This window comes from Pipra filicauda, unplaced genomic scaffold (genome assembly GCF_003945595.2).
Source record: "Pipra filicauda isolate LSUMZ 115617 unplaced genomic scaffold, ASM394559v2 scaffold164_size1636381_pilon, whole genome shotgun sequence".
In the NCBI taxonomy this organism is placed as follows: Eukaryota; Metazoa; Chordata; class Aves; order Passeriformes; family Pipridae; genus Pipra; species Pipra filicauda.
Window position 1 is genome coordinate 317,155 of NW_024104151.1, and position 24,544 is coordinate 341,698.

At 38.7% G+C, this 24,544-nt stretch overlaps 1 protein-coding gene across 5 annotated transcripts; it reads right to left on the reverse strand.

Annotated features, from left to right (window-relative positions):
• Positions 1-796: 796 nt before the first annotated feature.
• SH3GLB1 (SH3 domain containing GRB2 like, endophilin B1) lies at positions 797-23,537 on the reverse strand. 5 transcript variants are annotated; one of them, XM_027719922.2, is made up of 11 exons: positions 23,290-23,537; positions 18,299-18,440; positions 15,576-15,704; positions 13,801-13,934; positions 13,325-13,417; positions 11,895-11,981; positions 10,486-10,509; positions 8,051-8,140; positions 7,512-7,612; positions 2,287-2,518; positions 797-1,269 (listed from the first exon to the last, which is right to left on the reverse strand). In XM_027719922.2, exons 1-11 carry the CDS (start codon positions 23,359-23,361, stop codon positions 1,162-1,164), a joined length of 1,212 nt encoding a protein of 403 aa, XP_027575723.1. In that variant the 5' UTR covers positions 23,362-23,537; the 3' UTR covers positions 797-1,161. The 5 variants fall into 5 exon arrangements, with proteins under 5 accessions (XP_027575723.1, XP_027575724.1, XP_039235248.1 ...); XM_027719923.2 differs by having other exon boundaries at positions 11,943-11,981; positions 23,290-23,536; XM_039379314.1 differs by lacking the exon at positions 23,290-23,537 and adding an exon at positions 22,811-23,014.
• Positions 23,538-24,544: the final 1,007 nt, after the last annotated feature.

Sequence of the window (24,544 nt, forward strand, 5' to 3'; positions counted from 1 at the left end):
CAGTAGGAATTAATTTTCAAGCTTTGCCTGACTAAGAAAGCATTAAAACCAACAGTTATGGCAGAAACTATTTAAAGCTAGTGTTTAGTTTTCTAAAGGCACTCATTTACTCGCACTAATGATGTCTTTTTACAACCTTAAAAATCTGCTGTTTATGAAACACTAAAAGGGTACAATGTTTAGGAAGTTATTTTATTTTCAAATAATACTACCTTCGATAAAGTCATTTTTAGATTCAAAACATATTTTCCTTCCCGCATTGAGAGGACATTCTCTTGCAAAGCAAAACGCATAACACTAATTGAATCCAATTAGAACCTGACAATGAACTGTTGCATAAGAATTGGGGATGCAGAATTTCATTACAACCTATAATCTGAAAAAACTGTATGCTCATCTATAGAACTACTTAAATGTAGGGAGACAGTGTGTATTTGTTCAGCAAAATGCAGCGCTTAATTTAACATAAAGGCTGATTTGCAGTTGAAAGAATCTGCATAATTACTAATCAAACTGAATTAGGCTCTTTTCTGGAAAGCAGTTAAAGGGAAAAAATACAAGGCAAGGTTCAAAACAAGTCAGAATATATGTCACTAGCTTGTGTCAATCCACCTAGGTGCAGTTTAAAATCTCAGCATGCTGGGAACTTGCCTTAAGTTTTCAAAGGTGACTAAATGCACAAGACACTCAGCAGACAACCATGAATGCCTCAGCACATTTGAACTTCAGAGAGAACCATATTGTTTATGTTTCACATTTGGTTTTAGTTATTCAAATAATGTGCATTACACCTGCATCAGTTCACAATAAGTTTATTTTATGTGAAGAAAAGCTTTGCCATTAATGAAAAATTTCAGTAGAAAACAGTACCTCCTGCTTTCAATCTAGATTACTCAAAAGTAAAAGCTTGTATTAGTGAAAACTTCAGTAGAAACAAATCTGTAGGAAACGTTCTTGGCACATGAAGTAAAAGCTTTAAACACATTAAGTTTGAATAGAGTATTGACCATGCAACCATGCTGGCAGAAAAGCCAGTTTTTAATGGCTGGTATTTGTCCCTCAAGACAATAACATGGAAGACACATAAACCTGCTTACATAACGTTAATTGTATATAAATATGGTGTTGCCATAATTGACAGTCTCTATTCAGGCCAACCATTTAGTTTAGCAGTTCTAAATAAGTAATAGGCACTTTGCCTTTCTGATTTCCCCTTTCACCCATCAGCCAGTCTGAATCCATGCCAGGGATACTGTACACTGTTATCACCTAAAAAAAAAAACAAACAGAAACACATTCTTATAAACTTTCTTTGCATGGAAAATAGTTACAGTCTATCTTCATGTGATTTCCAATGTCTTAGAACTGAGATTAACTAAGCTAAGCAATGCATTTAATATAAGCATCCATGGAACATAATCTAATGCTCATAAAAATTATTTCACTGGTCCATGGAAAAGAACAGGCAAAGTAGCATATTTTAAAGTCCCATTTTTCTGATGAAATTCTATTCATTACTACTCCTTTTCTATTATACTTTATCTATAAATCTTGTGTATCACCCTCAACTTTAACAGGCAATCTGAAAGAAAGTTCATTGGATCTCCAAGTGCGTGACAGAAAAACAGATAGTGTTGATGTGCTACCTCTTCACAGAAAATCTGAGGCCACAGCTTCTATCTAAGTCACTGTCTAGGTAAGAAAAAAGTCAAATAGAGATATTTAAGTAATGCACATTTAAAACCCCCAAAAGTCTGAAATTCTGGTTTTTGGATGCTCTTCTTCAGGGCTAAGCTACAGTTACATTACCAGGTGGAACTCTGTTCCAGCACTCTTCTTCACCATCTATCTCCACCTGCTTTGTATAGACTCTCTGACTTAAGAGTGCAATTGAATTGGAACAGGAATAAACACAACACAACCTCCACCATTAAAACAAGAAGTAGTTGGTTGTATTTTCGTATTCTTCCCAAATTACAATATTTAACATTTGAAAATCTAATCATATTGATAACGGTGTTAAAGGTGTGGTGACACGCAGACAGCAGAACAGCATCCTGATTGTCTAGCAAATGCTCTTGCAAGCTAACCTGGTGTAACTAATGTTAACTCTCACTATGGAATATTAGCATATATAGGTACAGGACAATGTTCCAAGAGTGCTGCTGAAGTTTAACTTTAAAAAAATCAACTACACAAATTTTTTGATGTAGCACATCTGAACTGGCTACTCATAAGCATTCCTATTTTACTTTCAAATGATCAAGGTACATAGAAAACTCTTACCTCATCTGCAAGTAGCGATAATTCACTGCTGTTTGCAGCATCATAATCATAGAGAACTCTTGCTTTCCTGCTGCCACTTGACGACTTCAGTTCACTGATGCCTGAAGTAACGACTGAGTTGCTTACTGAAGGCAATGAAGCAGAGGCTGAGGCCAAGACTGAGGGAGTAGAAAGACTCTGCACAGGAGTTGTGGAGGACTGATTGTTGTTAGAGAGGAAAGTAGATGGAAAGCTGTGAGAGAAAACAGAACAAAAAGAGTTCTGAGTGAATCTGTTTTACATAGGGCGCTACATGTGCCTCTGTGCCTAAATTAGCATTCTGATTTTTATCAGCAATAAACATAAGTGGACAGCAGTAATGGAATAGTACTGATATTTGTATAACCTAAATAAAGATATTTGTTCATGATCTGCAGTATAAATCAAACCAGTATAATTTAAAATAAATACTGCAACCTTAAAAAAACTTGATATTTGCCTCTTAAAAAAAAGGGTAAAACCAACAAAGCACTGTTGGTCAAACTTAATTCAGACTGTATTTTAATAAACATTTCTTTTGACAGCTCTGCCAGTAAAAGTAGCCTCCACCCCCTCCTGCTCATTCCTCAATTACATGGTTACACAAAAGATTGTGCTGACGAACCAGGGATCAGGGAAATATAATGCAAGTTAAAAGCACAGCCTCTCTCTGAAAGCAAGAAAAACCACACAACTATTTTTGTAATCTAAATCTGTTCATTGATCCAGCTAACTGCATGCTGTAAAACAAAAATATTCGTTACACTAAAGATGAACTTATATCGAGTTAAGCTCCTCCTTTCTAGGTCAGGCTGCTACTTGCTCAGTGCCAGCTGTAGTACTTGCCAGACCCTTCCATGAAGTCAATTAAACTCATTAACCTGACAGAAAAAAAAGGGGGAAAAATGTGTATAATCTTCTACTTAGTTAATGAGCTGAATCACAAAAAACTGTGATGAGTGCCAGAGTGGATACAAGTGACAGGACAGAATAACATGGCTGAAAAGTGGAAAGAGCAGAAAGGAGAGCGAGCAAAGCAGCAAGGCATTTCAGGGCAGTGGGGTAGGAAGAATGGAACAGCCTAGGAGGTATTGAAGAGCTCTGAGATTGTCTCATGTCACTCTGCCCTACATCCTGGGATGCAGTTCCATGGCAGACTAAACTTATTTATTTAGCAGCTGATACAGCAATTTCTTGTCCCTCTGCTGTCTTTGTTGTAACACTCATCTGATTCTACCTGAAGAGTAGGTCAATGAACGTTTTGAAGTTGGCAGAGCCAATGCAGTGAAAAAAGGTCAGCTACCAGGAGTTAGACTGAGTCATGATGACGTGGAACTGTAGCTGCATTTCTTTCCTTTCTTTTGCCCACTTAATTCCCACATGTAACTTCTCTTATGAGTCCTTCTACACAGATGCTTGGACATGGACATATTACATCCCCCCCTTTTTTTGCCTACACTTTTGATATAATGGAGACCTATCCACATCATGCATATATGAACCTGCCAGAAAGTCTCATCTCATCACTTCCCACCTATGCTCCCCAGTTAGGTGACTTCTGAAGATGCAGTTCAGTAGCAACTTTAATCATATAAATCCAGAGCAGTACATTCCCATAACCACATCTGCAGCATTACTGGTGCTCATATGCTCATAAGAGGAGCTGTTTTAGGGAGCCGATGCAGGTGAAAACTAAACCCATCAACAAACTGACTAATCTTTGGCAAGGCAGCTCAAATCTGTAACAGCTGCAGCAGTCCTGCACACACGGTTACAGATTCACCCTATACTTAACCTGGTAAATGCATACTGCCACCAAACAGGGTGGCCCCACTCCTCTATCCCATTTTAGCACAAATGTTCATTCTCTGTCATTAGAGTCAGATCTGTTGCTTTTGATTCAATTGGATCTAACCAAAAATCAAGAAGATTGCTAACTTTTCATCAGAACATCTTTTCAAACATGTTCGCCTTGCAGTCACGCAGTTATTTGTATGTGAGCAAAGGGAAAGAGCAGCGTATCATGAAGGACAGCACTAGCCCCTTTACAGTCAGGCTGAACTGCATATAAAAATTGGGAAGACTTCAGGAGACCATTCTGAGTTTAGTTAGCAGTTTACTACTGTGCAGAGAAGGAAGTACCACTTCCCTGTCTGGCTTACCTTGACCTCACTTGATCATAAAGACCTGGTTCAACTCACCAAAAGAGACTTCAACTCCACAAATTAATTTTTTTTTTCATTTGCTACATTAATTTTTCAAACTAGTTCACCAGGTTCCCTGACAAACCAAATAAGCAGAACAAAGGGAGGCAAAACTAGACCCCACATTTTTGTAAGTATAACTCAGCTGTACTTCATGATGTATTTATTACTTGATTAGTTGGCATTCAAACAAAGGGATTTAATTTTAAATGACAATCAGCTGTTTCTCAATATAGCTAAATGACTGCTTAATATACTGCTAAACCTGTTCTCTGTTAACACAGTAATTACTTGTAAGTCATTCTGCTCAGTTCAAAGGGTCACTGGTTTGCACAGTCAGTGGAAGAGAAAACCAAAACTTTATAACCACTCTGTCAATCAGTAAAGCATTAAGTCTCACTCTCTTTGCAAAACCATATGTAGGCATGTTACTGGAAAGCTTCAGCTATACAGAGGTTGTCTGGAATTTTTTTTTTTTTTGAATGCTTGAATAACACAAGTTTCACAGCTTGTAGAGTAGGGGACTAGTAATGGATAATCTGAAAAAATAATTATGCCAAAGGTTAGGTTTGTCTGTCAGGGAAGCTGAGAAACTTCAGAGCAAAAGCAGTTATCAGAAAGAAAAAAAGCAGTCAGAGTATCAGAATATTTGAAACAGATTTGTTTAGTTCATTCTGAGGAACTGAAAAAAAAAAAGGAGATTTGATTTAAAGAATCAATGCAGTCCCACAGGAGGGAGAGGCAGTACAGAGGTAAGCAGCTGGTTCCATTTCTAAGAGAAACATCCGTAGAAACATGTCTATTTACATAAAGAGAACTGAGCACAAGTTTTCTCCCCACCTTCCCTATAGCTGGCTCTGGAGACTACCATCAGTGCTCAGCTTTGGATCTTGAATAGTCTCAGTGTGAACTGGGACAGGGTTCATGCCCTGGATCCTGACCCAGGGAAAACATAATATGCATCAACTCTGAAAACCAGGTTTCTGTTTCAAGTAACAAACTATGTCGCTTAGAGGCTGAACACCTTTGGTCCATCAACCACCTCAAAACAAAGTTAAGTCCTTCACAGTTCTCGGCTTTCATATGAGAATATTGCACAATATCATTCTTAGATGTGTGAAAAGAACACGTGTAACTAAGCACTATGTGGCAATCACCAGAGTGCTGGCAAATATAACCAAAATGTAGCTGAGCTGCCTAAGCTGTTTATTTGGTACTGCATCTGCCTACACACAACACAGGAAAGGGAGTACAGTACACAAACCCTGTTCATCTGTTTATTTAATTCAATTGCTACGCACCACATACCTACAAATGGAGAAACTCTCCCAAAGCAAGGAGCACAACTTGAGACCCTGTCCCAGTGCTCTCTGTTACAGTTTAGTGGCACTCCCTTGCACAAGGAAGGAAAGACACACCCAAGATTTAATATCATAACTATTTTAATCCACATAGGTGGAGAAGCTTCATTTGACTGTTTGAGGTATTTAGAATTTTGCAAAGCTTCCATGCTTTTGGTCTTCTAGCAGTCATACTAATTTTATTAAAAATACTAATCAGATCACAGCCACAAAAAGACATTCTTCTGTTTTTCTAAAGGCAGTATTTTCTTCAGATACACTTTTTTATACCTGGTAGCAGCTTACACAAATTTTAAACAAAGACAGCTGTTCTGGGACAAGCTATACTAAAGCAGATTTTAAATAAGAATATGTTCTTTCTTAGAATAAGGATATTATGTTTAAGGCTTTCTGTTTAGTAAATACACTAGGATAAGAGTACGCATTTTAAAAATATCATCTCAAAATAGTTGTGTAAATATATTTCACTTAATTTCTAATTTAAGAGTTGTTTCTTCTTAATACAGTATATCTTTATTTTTAAGCTTTCAATTCTACAACCTGTTTTTGTGTGTTGCCACATTTTATAGTTCAATACTTCTTTCCACGGAATGTAACTTTAAAAATGTAGCTTTTTTTAAGATTAAAGTTTTAAAGACTAAAAGTTTTAAAGACTACAGTTTAGTAGTTTAAAGTCTTTTTCAAGGCTAAAAAAAAAGTCTTTAAACTACACATTCAAACAAACTGAGGAAAGGAAATCAAATGCCACAGGAAGTTGCAACTCAGGAAAAGGATAAGACTCAAGAACACTTTTGTTTTTACTTCCTTGTCGTGGAAAACATAAACAGCGATACCTTAGAGACAGTTATTTAGAACAAACACTACAGTAAACTTCTAAGCACAGACAATCCTTCAATGCATACACTCACCTAAATAACATGATCTGTATAACCCTAAGAAAGGCTGATTTGTGAAGAATTAGAATAGGAAAACTTTATGAAAAGCAAGTATGTAGATCTCCCTACATCCCCACCAATCACACAGAAAGGATTATAAGCACAAACTAACATCAGGTTCTTCTCTTACTTTAAAAATGCTAAACTCATGAAACAGTCAAACTAGACCAATTTGCTCATTCCCCTGTGAGTGCTCTGGATTATGGATATTGTGAACTACATTTCTCCCCAGATACAATATCTGTGCTGGCAACTCACAGTGGAGAACAGGGTTTCACTGAAAATCAGGTAGTGCCCCGTAGCAAATAAAGAGGCAACAGGAATTCATAGGCAGTATAAAAACTTTTCCCACGTTGCACAGCAGTTCAGTAGCATGAAGCATAAGACAACTGAATGATTACAAATAAATCTCTAGAAATTGCTTTTTGTGCCATTAAATGAGGTTACCAAGGACTCACCCTCCTCAATTACAAGATACACAAAATGTCAGTAAATCAACCCTCAAAAGGCATTAGTGCTGTGTGTATGCTTAGGGAAGTACTTGCACTTAGGTAATTACATATCCATTATCTGAGAACAGATATATTTCCTTTCAGTCCAGCATGCCTGTATGTTCACCACTGTTATATCAGTGTAAGTTTTCCTACTATTCATAACTTCAGGGAAAAAAACCATTTTTTTCTAAGTGCTTTATACAGTGCTACTACCTTCCAAGCTGTTTCTGGAGATCCAACATATATTGGTAACATTGTGCATAATAGGTCATCTGAGCTTCAACAAAGTCATTCAGACAGCGGAGATGATGTGCCTATAACACAGCAAAGAATTCAGGTTTTTAGTCTATAAGAGTACTATGCTGCATTAGAAAGAGTAGCCACCTACTGGCACTTAGGGATTAACACCAGATAGACATAGTGACTGGATTCACCAGGTAACCAGGATAAAATTCCACAAAAATTAACATATCTGAGCACATGTTTTTGTCATTTCAACACTCAATTGATCTGACGAATGGGAAGCTGAACATAAAGGATGAAAATGAAAGCTCCTGCATTCTGAAGATAAATGGGAAACTAAAGTTCAATTCAGTGGATGCTAAATTAGAATTCAAAAAAATAAAACACCCCACAGTTTAATGGTTTAATGCAATGAAGTGAAACCTCACAGCCCAAAGTTGCCAAGCAGTTCACTGTAGCTATTTTTAGGAAGTGCCCTGACACTGACTTTCCCCCTTTTGGGTACTCACATGTGTGCTGCTGATTCCTTCCAGCAGAAGTCTGGTTATCTCTGCTTGACGGTCAAATTCACTCTGAGTAATTCGTACTTCCTGCTCAGACTAAAAGGAAGAAAACACATTAGGTATTTGTACAGCGCTCTCTGCTACACCTTCCCATGGCAACAGCCCCATTTTATTCAGAACTGCTCATACAAATGCATTCATCAGAAGCTTAGGTGTTTGAAATCTGCTTTTTCTTTGCAGACCTTCACTAGGCAAAAAGAATAATTGCATTATGGGTTCAAAAATGTTGAGGCCCTGTATACACAACAAGCACCTTTATTATCAGACACCTACTACATATGCAAAAGAAAGGCATTTTTCTGCCAGCAGTATTACCCCATCTCTCCCATAACAGACCAAGTGTTCACTGGCGTAACAGTGTCTGCACCAGGGGTTCTGTCAGCATACCAGTGGCAGCCATAAATAATGTCATTTTTTTCTATACGTTAACAGGTCTCTGATGAAATAATTTAGGGTAAATCTCATTATTTTTGCCAGGCAACTGCACAGCAATCAGCTGTACATAAATCTTTGATATTAAGTTTTATCAGGATATCTAATAATTTAATGTCTTATTCTGGCCACCAAACTACAACTATTTCTGGAGCTTGTAACTGAAGAGTCCTTGAAAATAAATAAATCTGAACTACACCAAATGTTCTAACTTCAATTAGGGTAAAAGTTCTATTAAAATTACTGAATATAAGTCTCATATTTCAACAATTCAAATTTATTCCTTGTTACATATCCTTCTCAGCAATTTTTAAATAACTTGTCAATGTTACAGTAGTTTTAAACAACTTCAACCTAGTACAAGCCGAAGTTACTTTAGAGTACTTCTTTGGGGGCAAAGAAAAAAGGATACTAAACACACAAATACATAATATGTATTCTACTATCTAAGATTCATTGTTCCAAGATAGAATGTCCTCAGCCTGGAATCTGGATTACCATGCTTCAATGTTCATATGCATTTAGTGCCTTGCTTCTAAAAACAAACTCAAGGGCTAAAATCTGCATTAAGTCCAAGATGCAGCATTTACTATTTGCAACAAAACAGAGGAAATATATTTTCATGAAACTTAATGAGGTGATACCAATAAAACACTGGTTTCAAAATAATTTGATGTGCTTCCAAACATTCTGTTCTTGCATTCAGCTAATGTTAATCAATAGGAAAAGTCACATGGAATCTCAGAAAAGAGTACAGAAGGACGATGCAGTTACCCAAGAAATGTTTTTCCATCTGAAGTCACTGCAGCTGGGAAGGCTTACACATTAATTAAACAGTGAGGAAGCAACTAGAGAGAACTGTGTGCTTCTTACTTGAAACTGAGATAGCAGTGTTTGTATCAAGTTACAAACTAATTAGGTTTTCTAAGTTTGTTGAGGAAAGAATCTTAGAATTTTCCTATTAAATCTTTTACAGTTCAATTTCTAAATGCCTCCTTCCCCTTGAACTCACACTCACACTCCCCTGTTTCACCACAACTCGCAAGAAGTTGGAATAGAAAAAGTCTTCATTTATTTTCTCTCACAACTCCCAAGATTTCAAAGCTGCACATCCCTGCTTCTAATGGCAATTCCTTACACCTCCCACAGCTACCCAGCTAGTCCTCCTCTAGAAACCATACTTCAGGGACCCTGCCCTCCTCCTATTGACCTAATTTTAATTACCCCTCCTCTACAAAAATCTCTTCTTCACTGTTAGCACACCCTCTTGCAACTTGCTCCCAATACTGGTTTGTCAGAGCCAGTGGGCCTAAGAACAGGCCTTCCCATGACACCAGAGCAGCTTTGACAAACATGCCATTAGATCCACTGAGTTTGTCCCTGTGCAAAGGATGACAACAGAAGGCTGCAACCCCCATCTCAAGGCTAATGCTAAGCTTATGAATCAGATTTCAGTGCAGGTGGAGTTTTCAGATGTGCCTCCCCCCAGCTTCAGTTGCTGAAGGTCTAGTGACACTGGGGAGAAAGGTGGAGTGTTCCATGTTCTGGGTGAAAGCTGAAGATCAGTGTCTTTGGGACAATTTCCATTACTAGACCTAAACATTTTGAAAATTTTCAAATAAGCTCATTCTTAACAGGTCATTTTTAATAGGATATTATACCAGTAAATTTTGAGGGACAAGTCCTGTAGTTCTTTTTCTGTTGTATCTTGTCACATGAGAATCATATAGTACTGGCACTAAGTGACAGCCAGAAGCAGCTTACTATAAAACAAGCCTCAGGCATTGTTTTGCCACTGCAACCTGAAAGACCCTGGAAGGAACAGTGAATTCTGATGTAATGCACCAGGCTGCCAGCACTAGACTGAAATCAACAATATGTGATATCCTTTATTAAAGTAGACTAGCACAACTTGTGGTTTCAGAATTCTGCAGTTTTTGTTTACTTACTTTTGTCACTTCCTCAGCCCATATCTAGTCAGCATTAAGAGTGGGGGGAAAAAATAAAAACATACAAACTTAGATATTGGTTGTACTTTATTACAGCGTGTAACTATATTTTGGCTTTTAACTACTTTCCTTTCCTCAGAACTTCACAGGGCTTTAAGGAGTGCTATAAATCAGTCGCCCAAAGTCCTTCATATACAATGAAGCTACAATGAGTATGGATAGCACTACATCTGTGAAATAAGTTAGATACTGAAGAGAGCATGACTTGTAGAAGTTACATATCACAAGAATCTATTTAAAACAAGCTATTACAACATAAGACATAACTACTTAGAAAATGACATGAATCAGACAAACTAAATTACTTTAGGATGAATTTAAGTTACCTTTTTGTGTTATAATAATGGAAAACTATGGAAAGCTATTCTCATTTTTACACTGAAACAGATAAATGCTTTCTCTTGCTAATTTCAATACCAGTTTTCTATTTCACAAGCACTTTTATTGAAACCTAAATTTAATTAAAAATGCTACAGAGGTATCTCAAACTGAGTAATAAAGTAGTAGCAAGCTGTACAGTAATATCATAGAACTGCAAAGGATTTACTTTAAAAGTTAATTACTTCAGCTTGCTCTTCCAATTCCCTCTTGCAATGTGGTTTTCCTTTAACCTTCATTTTCTGCAGTTTTAAGATGATGACACAATCAGGAGTTTTGCAGGAAGAAATGTGTATAGAGGTTGCAGAAGCAAATTGTAACAAACAATTTTATTTGCTCTTTTATCTGATCACAACTGAGATATCTGGAACACTAATGGAGATGAGACCCAATATGCTGTGCAGATCCAAGACCCAAACCAGGACAGGTTGGACAGCACAGTCTATGCTGTACATAATTAACACCTTTCTTTTCTGCTTTCACAATTATGGTGCTAAAACCAGCTGCACTAATGAGTCCTCTCAACAAGTTTAGGATACATTGTACTCTAAGTTAAGCCATTAATTTCTGTGACCATTATTCAGTTGCAGCTATTTGTAACACATTGCTTGAAAGGAGTAATTTCTACATAGTTCTGTCTTTCACATAATCCACTTGTACTCACATTAAAAAGAGAGGAAAATTAAATCATTCCTTTCCCTCCAGTGGGTGAAAATAATTTCAGAAGTGAAAAATCACCTTTGTATCTTAAGTTTACTTTCATAGAAATTAGAATATAATATACTGAATATTTCAGATTATCAGAAGTAATCTGATAAAAACAACACCCAATGCTGTACTGACTTAAGTGCATCTAGTGCACTGTACCAATCCATTTTAAAATGGAAAACATCTAAACAAGACCAAAACAAGCTGGATAGCAAGAGGAAACATTTGACAGGGAAATGAATGAACACAGGAGGCCAACAAACCTTTAGCCATTTTACATGCAGCAAGTTGAGCACGTAAGAGACATTTACCATAATGTTATTCTCTTCAGGCTGAGAAGTATTTAGTTGCTTAAATGTATAGATAAAAGACAAAAGCAAGTTACAACACTGTGAATATAGCAGGTGAATAGATTATCGGCACAAAGCACTGCAAATTTAAGCTAACCAAGACTGCATACAGATATATAAAATAGGTTAGATTTCTATTTTAAACACTGATCTAAGCTATTTCAGTTGTACAGTAAGCATGGGAGAAGTAATTTTCAAATATTATGTATTTTTAGAACAGGGAAAAAATAATAACATGTAAATGTAATTTATCACTTTATCCTGTCTAAGAAAATAGTAAAACAAAAGCTGTCATCATAACTCTATACACTTTGCTAACCTATCAGTCCAGACCTGTTTATTAGGTCTTTTCTTTATAAATAAGTGAGCCAGCAAAATATGAACCATTTACATCACATCCATATCCAGGTTAATTCTCATTTCTATATAGCAGCAGATAAAGTAGAGGTGCAATTTTGTTATTTCTCCTGGAATTCTACAAACCGATACTTATTAAACACACATAGTGCTGTCAAAAGGTAATTAGAATTAAAAGCATAGACAAAGTAGTGAAGAGGCTCAGAGTTTCATGCTCTACCAGCACTAAATTATTTGTGCATAAAACTGCAAATTACTTGTTATATGATACTTAGGAGTGGTCAAGTAGTAGCAGCAGCAAACTTTTAGTAAGCTCTGGATGATATGCACTGGTGATAGAACTAAAACTGAAGTATAATATATATATTATTTTAATACAAAGCTCAAGAGGAACAATTTATTTGTGGTCTTTTCATTGCTTTAGAAAGTAAGGTTTAGAGGCATTTTAAGAGTTTAAAAAGCAGTCATTTTTTTTTTCAATTTAATTTCCTTGAGCAAGCATTTTTTGAGGGAATAAGAATGGTTAAGTGATGTGAGTTTAAGAGTCTCACCTCTGTTTGGTGGTGTGAAAGCAATATGTAAAGAGCAAAACCACAAATATATTTCATATAGAAGTTAAGTATAGGTAGGTTCATCAGTTGAAAGTAGTTATACATATGCTCCAACATTTGCAGAGATTCAAGTATTTATATTTACACCCATATTGACAGATTATAGCAAGTCATTTTTGGCAGTATAGATTCATCTAGTATAGAAGTAGTAAGTTCAATCTGATGGAATATTCAAAAGTAGAAGACTTTTAAAGACCTTGATCAGTAATTCACTTTTATTTCCTTGTGTTCCACTGAGGCATTTCTTACAAAAGTAGCTAGAAAAATAACGAAGGTAAGAAGCTAGGACTGGAAACATAACCAAGAAGTCAAGTTAATAAATATAAATCAATACGTTTCAAAGTTATGGACAAGTTTAAAAAAACCTCTACTTACTGCAGCTCGAGCTTCTGCAACTTTTGCCTTCTTCAGTCTGGTTTTTGCAGCATCCAAATCCAGTCTCTTATTTTGTAAGAGTTTACGTTCTTTCTGGAAGTCAGTTAGGTTAGTTTGTGAGAACAGGTACACATACTGACAAGCAAAAGCCTGTCTACTCTGAAATGTTTTTAATGAAGTATCACATACAAAAAGGTTCTTCAGCTGAAGAGAGAGAATTAGATCCTAACTATTCTCACACATTTTATACTAGATATACATACTTTCAATAGAACAATTACCAAATGCGAGTTTTCATAATTATTTTGATTTTACCTGGGCAAAAGCAAAGAAAATACACCAAAGGCACAAATTTTACTCAAGTTTTTCTACATTAGCTTGAGGAAAGCAATAAAACACCATTATCAACTCCTACATTTTGAAGATTGACAGTTACAACTGGTGTGAAATGCTGAAGAATGTACAGTTCAACTTACAGTAATAGTTTTGTAGTCCCCTTCAATAAAGTTTCTTAGGGGAGTGAGAAAGTTTATAGCAGAAGTTTGAATTAGTTCCCTGTCTGCTGTCCCAATTCGCTTTTGTGTTTCTCCACATTTAATGAGTGCATTTCCTGCAAAGGAAAAAAAAATATTTTAATTTCATAGTGATTCAGGCAGGTGGTTAATACAACAGGTTCATACAGTCAGAAAAGTTTAGGCCAGCACTTTGAAAGATAATCCAGTGCCATGACAAGGGCTTTCAAAAGAAAACCAAATCAGGTACAAAAAAAACCACCATAAAAACAAACAAACAAAACCCTAAACAAGCACCCAAACACCAAGCCAAACCATTTTTACTAAGGACAATCACAGATCAAGGCAAGATCTCAATGAGAACAGATACAGCATTGTAGAAGTGACACCATGGCAACTCCATACTGAACACCTATTTCAGAACCGGGTATCATACCTACTTATTTTAATCCAACAACTTCCTTCCCCCAGACAACATTTTTGTTTAAGTCAAGAGTAGCTGGTAGCAAGGAAAAAGCTTATTTAGCTTTGTAAAATTATGTACTTCTCCTTGTCCTCATCTGCTCCACCTTCTAAATAAACATTTGTATAATAAGTGAACAATACTTAGAAGTTTGTTTGCAAGTTAGGTATTGAAACTGAAGATGGTGTATCAAGAGTAATTTCAATAGGATGACATGGCTTAGCTAGAAAGGACACTAAGTTTTCAGAGAACTAAAATACTTTGTCACACTGCATGAAACCCAACAATGTACCTATCTTTATGCTAACAGATTATGTTATTTGCCTGAATTCAAAAAATTCTGCAACTTAAAGGACAGTGTGCCTCTAAGTACAACTCTGATGTTAAAAAGCAAGACTTGAGGCTGATGGTCAGAAGGAAGGCCACAGATACACAAAATCATGTGGAAGTAAGAGGAACAAAGCCTGCCATTATTGATTTTGTACCCATAAGACTTCTACAAAACATTTACTTTTTTTTTAATGGCACTTTCCTTCATTTCAAAAGGAAGATCATTATTTGCAGATAAAGGACTCATTCTTCACAGAAGAAAAGTTTTCCCTCCCACTGTAATTTTGAAGAAAGTAACTGAAGACAGTGAACTATCAAACTTTGCAGACTATTATATATACAGACACCTATGTTTTCCAGTTGCTTAAGTTAAATTAACAGCTACAGTTATCAGGAATTTATTAAGAGTTGTAGAAAACACTAGAATTAGACTGTATAATTAGTGGCAATGTAAAAATATTAGATATAACACCTCCAACCCTCCTGTCATAGATATGTAAGTTTACTGGAGAAGGAAAAAATTTAGATTGTGTTCTACGCTCTTATCATATATTAAGAAAACCAGGAATCCTGCACACTTAAGAGAGGCTTCTTACTCCAGAAGTTAATGTCAGATAACATTTTCACTCCATAGCACAAGTAAAATTGATAAATATTGTCAGATGTGCAAATGTGTTCCTTTAAAAAAGAAATTAAATTCCAGAATCATTTGTTCTGGTAAGAAAGTTATCCATCCACAAAAATGGATACCATTCCAACAGTAGGTTCAATTTTTAGATTTGGATAGAAACATCATCACTGATCTCCCAATGCTCAAAGATACACAGCAAGTCATCTCAAACTGTCACAAATGTCATTGAACTGTTTTATCTAGAGGAAGACAAGAAATATCACTTTATATTGTTTAAAAAAAAATTATATCTGTGCTTTTTCTGCTTCTACTTACCGTAGGCTGTTCCTGGGCCAAATTCATTCCCAGCATCAATCATATACTGGCCTAGTAACTCTGGATTATTCATGCGACTTGGTGCTTTGCGATCCAGCTTCTCATAGACAAATTCTTCTATTCTGGCATCTAAAAAACATTTATTTTAAATAATTACTGCCATTTAAAGCACAAGTTAGAAAGAGAAACAAACAAACTGAAGAAAAAAAGAAACACAAAATAAATGTGAAAATCCAGCCATTAAACTCAACATTAAGTGAACAATGTTAAGCTGAAGATTCTGTTCTTTGAAACCAACTGTGTTCCATGTTTGCCATGCTACGTTCAAGTGTTTCCTAGAGCCATCTGTGAAAGTGAAAAATTATACTTTTCCTCTCCCTTTTCAGCTTTTTTGATCAGAAGTCTTAACTGTGAGAGCATAACAGAATGTTTCTCCTTAAAAAATACAGTCTTTTGTTCCCCCTTCAGAAAAAAAAAATTGCCAAAATTGTTCACTAGAATTAGCAGACTAGAAATTAAGTTCAACAACTACTGCAGGTTCCCTATTAAGATGTTCTGAAAGTTTGATAGCCCTGGAAATTATAGACTCTTCCCCACTTCCCCTGCTCCCTTGAAATACTCTGGAAGAAACTCTCAAAGCTGTAAGGAAGTGTTTCATTCCTATCTTTTCTTAGTTTGAGCAATAAAATTATCAGAAAAACTTGTTGAGACTATATGAACACGAATATCCATCTATCATAATATTAAGCCACTGTGCCCTTCTCAGGTGAAAAAAACCTCACACACATGAACAGGGATCCTGTTAATTACAAAATCAAACTCCTCAGATACAATACCTGATTTCTCTGACCAATTGCTTTGATTTCCCACCCAGCTGGTTTTATTTATACAGTTGGTATGAACTAATTTCAGCCTGCAATAGTGCAGACAACCACAAAGAAGCTTTCCAATGAACAAACCTGCTATTCTGATGCAACCAAAATAATACTTGTTAGACAACTTTCAATAGCACTGGAATAAATAACTACTCTCTCATGAAGGTCACAAAAATTAACCTGACACAGACAAACATGGGTACCAGTGCGTTCATTCTCTGGCACCAAGGGTGAACCAAAAATAATAAAAATTTATTTATTTTCTTTACTCAAACCATGAAATTTATTTTTCCCTAAATCACAAAAGAACCAAAAAGTGATCTAAAATTATTGGAATGTTACATGGGTCTGACTTAAAGGTACAAGTAAAAATGGGATTGAAAGTGATTTTTCGTCCCCTAGACAGGGTCACTCCATTGAACAACCACCAAAAGCAGCTCTGCAGCATGTGATCCTTCTCCCCAGCAGGCCACCAAACAGCTGAAGTTACAGTCACAGACGAAGACCATTGCGTAGCACTGAGTATTTTTAGCCATCAGAAAATGGACTGGTCAGCATAACTGAGATACTACCACATATTAGCCTTCTACTGAAACTTCTTCGCACAGTTCCACTAGCCACCAGTTAGTGCTTCAATATTCTAAGCTTACAATTTTCTGAAAAAGCCCAATAGATATTGCAAGTACTTAATTGAATGAAAAAGATAACTATTTCCTCTGGCCTAGACAAAAGTAAAAATTTGAGTTAGAATATTCCGCAAGTCGTACCTGCATTCTTCCCACAGGATTAGTTGGTTTGGTTTTTAAATACTGTTTTTATGGAACTAAAAGATCCAACAGATTTCCAAAGTAATACTTCAAATATCAACATTACAAAGAATGTATCTACTTGGCCTTAGAGAAGTGCTAGCAGTGTATGATTTACCTTTACTAATAAATCCTAGCTTAGTATGTCACTATAAGAATATTTATGTTTTCAATGCAGAGGTAGTAGCAGCATTATAATTTTATCATGCGATCAAACTTAAAGGAGGTTTAGATTTTTTCAGTACAGTAGTTCACCCAGTGACTAGAGACCAGGTCTTGACTTGAAATCTAGATCTATACACTAAGCAAATTCCTACAGCTCCCAACTCTAGCACAACTGTAGGATGAGTCTAAAACACCTCATCAACATTACTACACATAGCAGCAATTTTAGAAACAAAATTAACACACCACAAAACTACATTTCCTCTACCCATGTTTTTTTCTGTTACTATTACAGTAAGAGATTCAACAGTGAAGAAATCATATTTGACATTTTTTTGTATTGCCTAAGAAGGGTGCATCAATCTAACCATTCTTTAGTAATGGAATTGTTAAAGACAGGTATTTCAGTTCATGTTGCCTGCTTCAGGCTGAATTGTACTGTGCAGAGAGTTTAAAGTAATGAATTAGTAATGTAGTTTCTTGAGCCATCGTATCTACCCCATGAGGAACTTCAGAGTTCTTAGAGCTACCCAAGATATCTGGAATTAGAGTGGGAAATTCAATTAAACAGGAAACAATTAAAAAAACCTGTCAGCCTGAGACTGACCAGAGTATGGAACCAATGCTACAGTTTAGAGAGCTGTCTAAAGTTTTTCCCATTTGAAGGGTTAAGGACATACCACCAATTGGTACAGTGTCTCTGATTCTCACTAGCTCTTCAAAATGTGCTTTCCATAACACCATAACACTTAAAAATTTAAAACTGCTACATTTAGTCATTACATTAGTCATAACTTCAGCAATAGCTATTGCAATAAACACATCGGCAAATCTATTCACTCAAAAGTTGAAAACAAAAACCTGAAGGTCTCCTTACTTGGATTTGGCTGCAATAATACTTCTGTTTGTTTCATTATTTTTTCTGTCCACAATTTAGTGCATTCTGCTTTGCTGAGAAGGTTCTCCAGGTGAGCATCCAGTTCAGTCTTCTCTGCCTGACCAAGCTTTTCTTCCGTGAACTGCAAGTTAGTGAGGTTGAATATACTGTTAGTTCACAGAAATAATTTTCCAGGACAAATTGAAAACAGTCACATTAGTTTGAAGATCATGTTTTAAAAGATCTAACCATTCATTACCCAGTCATCAATAAAAATCTAACAACAAATTTGGAAGTTGTTAAGTTCAACAACACACCTTCACTATCAGGAAAAAAAAAGGGTGGGAGAATGTTAGGTCAAGATGAGGAAGGTAATTTACATTATGAAGAAATCCTCTGCTCAACATGGTACTGAGAGTTCTCATTTTGTCCAATTTTGCCATGTGCTTTGAAACATAAGCCAAAATGAAAGACCAGAGGTAATGAAGAAAATTAAAAGATTACTTCAGTCTTGTATATTTTGTAATTGTTTGGCAACTCTTCCACAGTAAAACCTGAAGACAAAACAGACTCCCACTGCAGCTACCTTGGGTGTATTGAAAAAGATGTCCTGTCTACAGCAAAGAGGACAAAAATAGTGAGTTTAAACTTCAGCATCAAGATTTAAATTAAAATTAGACATTAGAGAAAGCTTCTAAAGACAAGGATTAAAAGCTAAAAGAAACTTCCTTGGGAAGTTGTGAAATAAATATCTCTGGGTGGGAGGTGTTTTGCTTTTTAGAATAGGACAAACCAGTGTTTGATAAACTGTTTAGATATAACTGATCCTGTTATACCTTACAGAAACAGTAAGATGACCTCTGCTGTTCTCGTCCAAGCTGCAATTTCAGTGACAATGAAATACAATCTAACTCTGTTTAGCTAAATAAACACATCAGGCAATTAATTTCACTTCATACAAAATTCATGCCAAGTCTTATTAATCCATGAACAGTTTGGACTTCAATCAGTGTTCTCTGGGAGAGGGGGAAGCTCCACGTTTCACAGCAGGGAACCAAGCAAAACCGGAACTGAGGGTTTAGCCTGCCTCCCTTCAGAGCAGTAGTTCCTCATGATGATGATGATCTCATCACTTGACAGCCTGTTGTTCAAAGTCAGGCATTTTCAGGAGAATCTGGCTTATGATTAAGTCTCTAACAAGCTTACCAATTAAGAACATAACAGGACTGGAAGCATTCTGACTGTCAAACTTCATTCTTAACAAGTTCTTTGGTGGGCAGTAAGAAACAATACAATACAAGTAAATTGCATTGTCTAAGTTCATCTGAATTTCCATCACATGTAGAATAAGCCCAACTTTGACAGTATGCACATCTAAATTCTAGATAAATGCTGTGGCATTTGCAGTTCCACATAAAAGCAAACTGCATTTGTGAGAAATTCAGTTGCAGTATAGAGAAGAATGGAATTTATTCATTAATGTATTACTACTACTGTTTAAAAGGCTTTCAAAAATATGTCAGGAACTGTAGGTTGTTCTCAAAAACTACATATAGATTCATTATAATACAGTAAAAATGGTTTTGGAATTATTTTTTACTAATTACAGAGAAGAATATTTGTATATAAAATGGGCTTTCCTATTAATATTTCCATAAATCTTCTCAGCAGTGTGAAGATTGCTTAGCGAAGACCACAATGTTAGATTTCACATATACACTTCAAGAAAAAGCCTAATTTTGGCAATACCAAGCAGTGTGTTCAATAGTAGTTTGACAGAAGCACTGTTTCCAGCATCAGTGTAATGCAACAATGCTGCCACTCTGATTTCCCATCTCACTTACTCCAAAACCTAAATCTGAACTGATCTTTCTGATTTATGTCCTTTTTCAGATATTACTGTATCTCTTGAGGATAAGAATGAGGAAGGTGGTCCTACAAATCAAGAATTTTTCTTCTGCTTAGAAAAATTGTCCCAAAAAAGGCAAAGACTAATTATTTTCTACTTTGATTGGAGTTCTGAAAGTTTTAATTTTCTTTTTACTAAAGCTTAAAACAGGTCACAAAGAGATACCTAATGTAAGCACTTGCTGGAACAAATCATATCAGTAAGCCATCTAGACCATATACATCCGTCTGTATTAAATTCAAAATATACACACAAGCTGCCTGACAGTGACAGTTCACGCACATGGAAATTGTACTGGTTTGTACACAACTGGGTTATCACAGCCCCATCACCACTTCAAGTCCACATTGCAAAATCACTAGAAGGAGAAATTACATTAAGACAAGCCTCTAACTTTTATCTGAAGTCATGGACAATAAAAGTGCTTCTGCTACCAAAGAGTAAAAGCCCAACTCACTCCCAACTGCTGCACATCATCATCACAGCTGGGCTTTGCGAACGAAGATTTGGGAAGGGCTCTACCCATGTTTGCTACAAGGACGCTGGTGGCTAAAGAGGCCAATGCGACAAGTCCGGTTGCAAAAGGCACAGCAGAAAGACTCCTTGGATGGTATCGGCAAGACACAATTCTTTCTGCATTGTCTTTTCTCCTCTAGAGCGATCCTGCGGGCGTTCTCAAAGGAAACGGCAGCGTTACAGATGGTGTGTCTCCAGACCTCCCAGTTGGAGGCCAGAGTAGACCAGTGATGAAGATCAATATGGCCAAGGCTGAGATGTTGTTTCAGGGAGTCCTTGTATCTGCTGCATAGGCATCCTGTCAATTACCCAGCCTGACAGGAGGAAGAACTCGCATTCCTATTGCAACACTCAATGGCAGTACTTATTTCACCTCAAATACCACTAACTATAACCATTTGCTACTTTGTTCCACAAATCGCAACTACTGCAAAACAGACTGAGAACAACTCCTTCAAGCATCATCAGCCTGCCAGAAGGAAGGGTAGGCTTTGATTGAAAATGGCCATTCAGCTTGATTTTTCTGCAGATTACTAACTAGAATGTGGCAGTCTGAACACAGTATAATCTCATCCACAGAAGGAACAGGCTTCTTGGAACATGAGTATCATTGATTGTGGGTAAAACAGTCCCAACCCCCTTGTAAAAGAGTCCAATACGCCTGTGAAACACTTGCAAGCCATTCCCTTGCAAACACTTGCAAGTCTTCTAAGTTGAAATGGAAATTTTAAGTGATTTTCCTACATGCCACTTTACGCTGCTGAACTGTTTCATAGGGTTTGGTGGGGGGTTGTTTCCAATATCCCAAAGTGACTAGTGTCAGGTCACATCATCCAGCAATGCCTTAATGTAAGAGTTGCACTCAACATACAGAACTGTAATTTTTACTGGAGGATTCAAAATCTGGATCCATATGACATTTTTTAAAATTTACAAAATTATTACCCGTCCATAATATCTATAGGCCTTACATAGTACTTTAAAAAACCAACCAACCAAATAAAAAAAAAACCACAAAACCCCCAAAACAATAGGGGAAGCAACAGCTGCGCACAGAACACGAGTTACTCAGACCATAAGAACACCTTAGGGATTTGTTTCTCCCTCTCAATGGCTTCATTAAATTTCTTGGTTTAGGGGGAAGTGGCAGCTGGTAGAGCAAAATTATTGCTTCCACATATCCACTGAATTTTCATTTAGGTTACACAGAAAACTAATATTCAGATGTAAACCAACAACGCTGACAGAGCATAATGGAGTAAACCCCAGTTCACACCACCTTTAAACCATGACAGACTGCAAAAATCTACATTAAAGTAGTCGGTTGATTTGAACAGAAAAAGTCAAGATAAAATGATGAAATCACAAGGTCCCATCACAAGATCTTACAATGAAGGGTGAAACTCCATCTCCTTTTTTTCCCTTGTCCAACAAGAAAAGGGAAAGTGGAGACTGGAAAGGAAGAGTCGGTCTGGGATACATGTAAACCTGGAAGAAGCCGAGGTAGGGGGGGAAGCATGGAAATACCTCTATCACAAAGAGAAGCTACAATGATTGCTTTAAATTCATTTAAATTTGAACAACGTTTTTTGACGAGTTTGCATTTTCAGAGCTCTGCTGTGCTGCTGATCATTGGTTCTCCTTGAATATTGAGGTTTAGAGCAATACATCAGACGGATCAGACGAGCTAACGTTAATCATGCTCCAAACCTGACTGTGACCCAGCGAGAACTCATGAGATACCAAAGTGGATTACTATACACTGCTTGGATGTCCACCTCCCTACAGGAAATCTGTTCAAGTTTGATTATATAAAGAAAAGGGATTATGGCTCAAGACAAGCGCTGAGGAACAAAAGCCAATTATAGTGCCCTTACCGTGAAGAAAGGGGAAGACCGATCCGGAAACAATGCGCTATCAAACAAGCTAAAAACGATACTAAAGCTCTAACAAAACAAAACGCCCAAGCAGACTCATACCAGGCTTTCGTGTGCAGCATCAGAGCTCGACTTTTACCGATCATGCAGCGGCATGGATACGTTTCTAGCAGACAGTAAAACCCGCAGCTTATTTCAGGCGAGACACACCTTTGTCCTTTGCACGCACAAAGTCCGGCCGTGTCTCCCGGCAGCTGATGCCTGCGCACCCTGTCCTCCCAACCCTGACGCCTTCTCCCCTCTTGCCGGTCTGACCTTGGGCAGTTTCAGCCCCCCGAGGCTGATGTTGTGCGGCCCGCCCGGAGAACCCCGGGCCTGCCCCGCCCGCGGCCGCAGGACCGGCCCGAGGAGGCCGCTCGGAGCCGCCCATCGCCGGCCGGCCCGGCCACAGCTCCGGCCTCGTCCCCTCCGGTGCAGCCGGGCCTGGCGCTGCCCCGAGCCGGGAGCCCGCGGCGGGCCCGGCAGCCAGCCCGGCCCCTCCCGGCCCCGGGGCGGAGCCCAGCGCCCCGCGCCGGGACAAGCGGCGGCGGCCCCGCGGAGACACCCGCGGCCTCGGCCCCGTCTCCGGCTGGGGCCGCCCGGCGGAGCCCCGTCCCGGCGAGGCCCCAGCAGGGCCGGGCGGTCCGTACCTGCACGGCGCGGCTCAGGAAGGTGCCCGCGTCGGCCGCCAGCTTCTTCACATTGAAGTCCATGATGTTCATCTTCGGCGGGGGCGGGGGCGCTGACTCAGCCCGGGCACCCGCGGCGGCGGCGGCCGCTACGGCCCGTCCCTGTGGGCGCCGCCGGGGGCGGTGCCGGGCCCGGCCCGGCCACAGCGGATTGGCGAGGCCGCGGCGTCAGCCCAGGGCCCGGATCGGCCGGGGAGCGACGGCAGCGCCGGCTCCGCCCCGGCCCCCGCTCCGCCTCAGGCCCCACCCCACCCCGGCCCTGCTCCGCCCTGGCCGCTGCTCTGCCCCGGCTCTGACCCCGCCCCGGCCCAGCTCCGTTCCGCCCCGCGCTGCCGTGAGGGGACGATGGGCGGGGCGGGAGGGGGCGGCTGCTGTGTCCGGCTGCGGGGGGATCCCCCTCGTGCCCTGACAGTGTCCTCGGCCCGAGGATTCCCGGGCGTTATCGGCGGCCCCGAGGCTGCGGCTGCTCCGGGGCGAGTCCGGCTGCCCGCCAGCCCCGGGAGAAGGAGGCTCTCTGAGCCGGTCGCGGCCTTTACCGTAAGGACTCACTGGCGGGGCGGGCGGCGCAGGCAGGGTCCCCTCGTGCAGGCGGAGGTGACCACCCGGGCACGTCTGTCCCCGACCCCGGGGCGGGGAAGCCCAGCCGCTCCCGCGGGCTGCGGCCCGGCCTGTCCCAGGGACTGGCACCCCCGAACCCGGCCCGGGGAGGCGAAGTCTCGCCCCCGCTCCCACTTTTTGAGTCCTGGCTTTTGTAAGTGAAACCTTGCCTTCACGAAAAAATAGTTTTCAGATAGACCGTGAAAATGTAAGCTGGGGATGAATTTTTTAGGAAGCCGTCTAGAAAAAAAAAAAAGGTTGTTTATTAAAAGAGCTAGTTTCTATAAACAAATACTGAGATGCAACTATGCGATAGCACCAAAGCATCACAAGGGGAGTATTTGAAAACCTTGAGTAGAGTAGCATAACTTAATAGCAGTAATCAAGCAAATCAGGACAAAACGGTCTCTACTTTTAGTAATTTCCATTATTTTAACATCTCTCATCATGATTTTTGAATGTCCACAAAGAAAAGAAAGTACCTTTGACATGAGCTAGGACTTAGAAAACAGATTTACATTGTCACATCATTGGCAGCAACTTAATATACCCAACTTAAAAATTATCCTGGTCATTCAATAAAGTAATTTACTTCATAATCCAAATAGAAGTAGTGTTT